The 6,537-nt window shown below is 41.2% G+C and overlaps 1 protein-coding gene across 1 annotated transcript; it reads right to left on the reverse strand.

The window, feature by feature from the left end:
- Window positions 1-561: 561 nt before the first annotated feature.
- LOC117905461 (predicted GPI-anchored protein 58) lies at window positions 562-995 on the reverse strand. The gene is made up of 2 exons (XM_034818377.1): window positions 725-995; window positions 562-644 (listed from the first exon to the last, which is right to left on the reverse strand). Exons 1-2 carry the CDS (start codon window positions 993-995, stop codon window positions 562-564), a joined length of 354 nt encoding a protein of 117 aa, XP_034674268.1.
- Between the last annotated feature and the right edge of the window lie 5,542 nt (window positions 996-6,537).

The raw sequence follows: 6,537 nt of genomic DNA on the forward strand, positions 1-6,537 counted from the left end.
CAAAAATCAACTAAATTACCAAAATAACTTAGCATTAATAACAAAACTTCTTTCATCAACCCTCCCCCCAACCAAGCTAAGCATTATCCTGAATGTGGTATAACCAATTGAAATTACAGGGAGGAAGTGGTGTCTCCTGAATGATATGAAGTTCGAGTAGAATAGGAGAAACCACATGTTTCAAAAACAATAAAAGATACGAGTAGAGGAATTAAAATAAAATAATGCTAAGAGTACTCAAAAATTGATAGATTTGTATTACTTCATGAAAGTACAATATAAAGGAAAACAAGTAATACAACCAATCCCAATATATAAAACATTAAAGCATGGGATTACAAGTTCTACTATAGTAAGGAAATATAAAAAGGAAACAATGCAAATGATCAAATAATGGTGGGAGGATGGTGTGAAGATGATGGCTCGACTACAGAGGTCGGAATGCTCGGGATGGATGCCTCTGTCTCTCCTGTAGTCTGCTCCTTAGGGGGCATAGTCTGCTCTACGAGAAGAGGGGCATGTGATGGCTCTATGGGCTCTGATAGGATAGGAATGGGGTGCTTAGGAATCAATAGAATACCCAGATGGTGTTGAATCTGCCTCAAGATGGTAGTATGCTGGGTCTGAGTGGCGATAATCTGCTCCTGATGAGCACGAAGAACTGTCATCTGCTAAGTGAGGATGCTCTTAGAAGTGGTCAATGCCTGCAAAGTGTGACATAGACCTCTGTACTTGGAAATGGATATGGCGATCCTAGGCTCAAATGAAGGAGGGGGCTCTGATATAGATGGAATAACAGGGGGAGTCCGTGGTGCGGCAGGAGGAGCAGAGGGTGCAACCTCAGGTATAGGCTCTATAGAGAGCACTGCAGGGGCAGGTGCTCTCATGTCAGCTGGTATCTGAACCTGTTGTGGCTCTTCTGGCTGCTCTGGATATGGAATCTCCGGATGCTCTGGTTCAGTTGGGGCTCCCAGCTCTGCACCATATGCTGTCATACTCGTCCATTTGTCGAGAGTGAATATCTCTTGGCAAATGTGTCTACGCTCAAGCTGAGGCTCAGATGGGTATCCCAAGTGCTCCAAAATCTGGCATAGCAATATGGGGAAGAGAAGTGGAATAGCATCTGCTCTTAGCAGCTTCTTCTTATGGACCTTCTCTTCAAAGTACAAAAGAGCGGCCATAATGAGATGATGAGGTCCAAAGAAGAATCCCTCAGATATCCTAAACAATGCCTCTAGCAAAAATCTTCTCCTCTGCACCCAATGCTGAAGTGGAAAGATGTTATGGCGCAGGAGTGCATCTATAAAGAACATGTTGGGAGAGAGCTCCTTCCTCAATAGATACTGGTGTGTGGATGCCCCTCTTGATAGAATATGAACTATGTCGCTCTGGGAAGGATGAGTCCAAACTCGATAATCCTCTGGACGTGCTATCTCGTAGGGAATGCGCAGGGCCTCTGCTATGTGTCTGGTTCCCAGAATACCATGGCGTCCGTCTATGGTAAAGTGGATGACAGTAGGATCCCGGACCTGGTGTGTAGTCATGGACTAATAAAAGTCCAATGCTACACGGGGATAGAAAAAATCCCTAGGAGTCATCAAGTGCTCCATATGGTACCTTTGCAGCAGATGGAAGGAATCCCTAAGCTTTGGCTGAAGTCTGAAAGTAGCTGTGTCAAAGCAAAGCTCGGAGTGGAATGGCCTTGCCCTGTAATCCAAATTACCCTTAATGGGTGGTTGAGTGACCATGGGACATTTGATAACCACCTCAGGAGTCATACTTGAGGGAATCTGAGACTCTGTGGCTGATGGCTGAGACGGCTGAGGCTCTAATGGAGGCTCTGAAGACGGCTCTAATGACTTAATTGGTGTTGTACCCTGACTTTCTTCGTAGGGGGATGGCTACCTGACTTTTTGGCTCGGGATGAACTTGCCCCGGGTGTGGTGGGTGGCCTCATCGTCTCATATCGCCTTAAATGAGGACTCAAGGGTGCGTCCTCAACTGGAGGTGGGACGACCAGTGGTTGTGTAGGCTCGGGTATGGAGCCTTGAACAGGGGTCTCTCTTAGGGCTCTCAGGTAGCTTGATGGAGATGAGGACTTAGCTCCTCGGGTTTTTGCCATAGCTATCTCAGAAAAGGTAGCCGGAAGTGCGTGCACGACTTGGACTCAAATGGGGGTTAGATGGAAGGGTGCTCTGGTTTGGCACCTAAGGGAAGTTCAAATGACCGGTTTAAAATGAAATGTGGAATTTATAACGTTTAAAAATGGATGCCAAGGGACGACTTAAGTTTTCACAGCGGATAGGCGATTTCGCAGCAGGGGGTCAATTTCGCAGCGGAGGGGCATTTTCGCAGCCCATTTCGCAGCTGTGAAATAAGGAAGGGGGCTGCGAAATGGCACTCATGTGCCAAGGGGTGTTTCGCAACTGCGAAACCAGCTGTGAAATAGGGCTATGGTTGTGAAATTGGGATTTTTAAAGCTTTAGGATTTCGCAGAGCATTTCGCAGCTGTGAAATGAGGCTAGGGGTTGCGAAATCATTTCGCAGCCAGGGGCCCTTTTTGCAGCCAAGCCCTGATTTCGCAGGAGGCTTCTTGGGGCTGCGAAATTATTTCACAACCAATGTCCATTTTCGCAGGGGCCTCTTTTGAGCTGTGAAATTTCGCAAACCATGAATTTTTCTTGCTTTTGAACTCCTTTTGGCTCCCTGAGACCTTTCTTCATTTTCTTTGTAATTCCTCCTAAATTAGATCATTCAAAAAGATTAAGTTACATATAAATAACACAACTTAAGACCAAAACTAAATCAAAACAATTAATAAAGCTTTTAAATTAACAAAATTAAACAAAAATATGGACTTTGGTGAAACCAAGTCCATCTAACCTTTTTTTTATTAGGCTTTCTGTGGCTCAAGGAGGTTGATTTCCTCATTTTCTTGCTTTGATGGCTTGAGGCGATGACCATTGACTTTAAAAGTGTCTGCGCTATTGGAATTCAGTAATTCCACCACTCCATTGAGATGCACTTGGTGAATAATGAAAGGGCCTATCCACCTTGACTTCAGCTCCCTGGAAAGATATGGAGCCTTGAGTCATAGAGTAAGACTCTTTGTCCTTTCTGAAATTCTTTGTTAGAGAATAATTGATCATGCCACCTCTTCATCCTTTGTTTTGCAACTTTGGAATTGATGTAAGCATTATTTCTTAATTCCTCCATCTCATTAAGTTCTAAGCACCTCTTTGCCCCGACTCTAATAAAGTCTATGTTTAACCTCTTGATTGCCCACCAAGCCTTATATTCAACTTCCACAGGGAGATGACATGTTTTTCCATAGACTAGGCGATAGGGAGACATGCCAAGAATAGTCTTGTAAGTTGTTCTATATGCCCATAGTGAATCATGGAGCTTAATAGACCAATCTCTTCTGCTCGTATTCACCACCTTCATCAATATGTTCTTGATTTCCCTGTTTGCTAGCTCAACTTGCCCTGAAGTCTGAGGGTGATAAGGTGTAGCTACCTTATACTTCACTCCATACTTGGCTAATAGGGTTTCAAAAGGTCTGTTGCAAAAATGAGTACCTCCATCACTAATTATGGCCTTGGGCACCCCAAATCTTGAGAAAATATTCTCTTTAAGAAACTTGAGAACCATCTTGTGGTCATTGTGTTTACAGGGGATTGCCTCAACCCATTTAGAAACATAGTCCACCTCCACCAAGCTATAAGAGTTACCAAAAGACATTGGGAAAGGTCCTATGAAGTCAATGCCCTAAACACTAAAGAGATCAACTATTAGAATGAGGTTCATAGGCATTTGATTTCTTCTTGTTAGCTTCCCGAGCCTTTGGCATCTATCACAGCTCCTACACATGGTGTGGGCATCTTTGAAAAGTGATGGCCAACTAATCCCTGATTGCAACACTTTCATGGCTGTTTTCTGAGAGGCAAAGTGGCCTCCACATGCACTTTCATGGCAGTGGCTGAGGATTCCTTGTTGCTCTTCTTCATGGACACACTTCCTTATTATTTGATCTGCACAATAAGCATGGATCTTTGCAAAGAAGTGCTTCCTATCTTGTGCTTTCCACTCATGATTCGTTCGCCAGCTGGTGTACCTTGAGTTTGGCCCTCAGATAGGAGTAATCAACAAAATTTATAACCTATATCACCATGCACTAGGATAGCCTTAGCTAATATAGCATAGTGACTCTAGGATCGTTAAATGGGAAGGGTTTTAACCTACAACTGATACCAATTCAAAGTTGCGTTGGTGTTTTTTCATTTCAAGGTTAGCTTAAGAAGAAAACATAAACTTTGGTTGAAAAAGGATTTGTTTTAAGCTAACTAAAAAGAAAGTAATGGGAATTACTTATGAAGAAAAGCATTCCTTGGAGTTTTAGGTTCACTGGGGAGGCTCCTCATGCAAAAACAGAGCTCCAGTCACTTAAATCTTTTCCTCGCATTAGAGAATTAACATATAGTTAATTCTCTAACCGGTGTTGTATAGATGTTTCCCTTTAATGGATTTCAGCACTAATTTCCTCTCACTGATGCAACTTGCAATGGCTTGTGCCTCTCACCTAGCATTTTCCATTCAAGGTGATGATTAACCTTGGACTTCCCTTCTCAAGCTCGCAAGAGATAACTAATGGATGTCTCCTTAGAGTCCAAAAGCTTACCAAGCGTTGGCAATTATAGAAAATCCTACCATCAAGTCACCTCCCAAAGGCTTGCAAGAGATAAACTAGTGCATCTCCATGGACGGAGATCACTTGCCTTACCAAGTGTTGGCCCAGGTGAATTGAAGGCATTTTAAGTTAACTAAAAACATAAAAATCAATAACGGGTCACACTTTCTCTTCATTAACAGTTGAAACAACAAAACTACCAATTCTTGCATTCGGGGCCTTACCCGGCTACCTTAGCTCCAAGGAACTAAAAGTCTAGCCACTCATTCTCTGAGGAAACATCCTCAGAGCTTGCTTGGCTAGTAAGAAAAAATAAATACAATACAATCAAATTGAGTAGGTAAGGCAGAGCAAAGCTCTGTATTTTACTTCCTTTCACAACTATACAAAAAATGTCTTTGAGAACAAGCTCCCGAGATATCTCTGTAATGGAAATTACAAACAATATATATGAGGCTATTTACCCTTTGTTCTTGCTTAATAACTAAGGAATCTTATGATAGGTGGATTACAGAGAGAAAATGGAGATTTAGACATCAAATATCTGAAGCAAAAAATCTAAAAATGTCGGGAAGTACTCAAGAGAATTTTCGCAAGCGTGCAAGATGGCTGCGAAATTTCGCAACCTGAAGGACACCATTTCACAGCCAAAGGCTGATTTCGCAGCCTTCCTCTTATGGTTTCACAGCCTGCGAAATTGGCCTTCAACTTGGTATGATCAGCTTCCAATGGCTCTAACTTCTTCATTTCAACTTCGAATTGTGCACCATTTGAAGCGTTGGATTTTTTACTTCCCGAGCTTCGAAACAACATATAGTATGCACCAATTGGGCTCGAGAAAGTGCTCCAAAAGTGTCCAATAGTTGCTCTCCTCTTGAATGCTTCATGTTAGATTTCTCTCTTTTCTTTCCCTCCTTGCATTCATGATTTGCTTATGGAAAAGGACTCTAAAGCTTCAAAGCTTTGGTTCTTCATGTTAACAAGCTTCCCATTGCTTTGCCATGGATTCCATAGAACTCTCCTCAATCTTGGATTGCTTTGGTGATCAAATTACTATAAAAAACACCAAAACTTACACAATTTGATTAGAAATGATTGCAAAGGTTCTTAATATTACAAGGTACAAAATAGCACTTTTTGAGTAGTAATCACTCCCCCCAACCGACATATTGCTAGTCCCTTAGCAATAAAGGAGAGAAAAAGTAAACTAAAAAGTAATATACTTTACAAGATCATGCTGATCATTTCCAAAAATTTTTAAGTGGCATGATGATCAAACTCTCACATGGAACATTAAAGAAATATAAACTCAAATTTCAACAAGAGTTATCAAATACCTTGCTAATCACAATTCATAAAGAGAAGGCATTGATTCCGTGTAAATCTAGTCGGGTCATTTAATCAAAAACATTTATAAAACCTATGACCTCATACTAGTGTAGAAAAGCTACTATAGTATAGTGGCTCTAGGGTCAAACTCTGGGATGGGTTTTCATTTTACCAGTGATATACTCATGATTATAAATTGAATTTAATGATTTCCTTTATCAAAAACTTAAAGTTTAAAAGAAAATAAAATTTGTTTTGAAAGTGTTTGAAACTAAATTAACATAAACTAATTACAAATGGAAGAAAGAAAGTCTCCCGGAGCTAAGGATTTCTAGGATCAAGTTTAGAATGCAAAGTGGAAAATTCTGGATTTTTCTCCTCGCATTGGGGATTTAACCTATAGTTATTTCCCGAACCGGTATAGGTTTAACAATGAAGATTTAATCCATAAAAGTCAATAGAAATGGTAGTCAAGGTCCATTAATGGCTTTAGACACTATGGGTCTTCACCTTGAACC

The sequence above is a fragment of the Vitis riparia genome, chromosome 18, assembly GCF_004353265.1.
Source record: "Vitis riparia cultivar Riparia Gloire de Montpellier isolate 1030 chromosome 18, EGFV_Vit.rip_1.0, whole genome shotgun sequence".
Taxonomy (NCBI): Eukaryota; Viridiplantae; Streptophyta; class Magnoliopsida; order Vitales; family Vitaceae; genus Vitis; species Vitis riparia.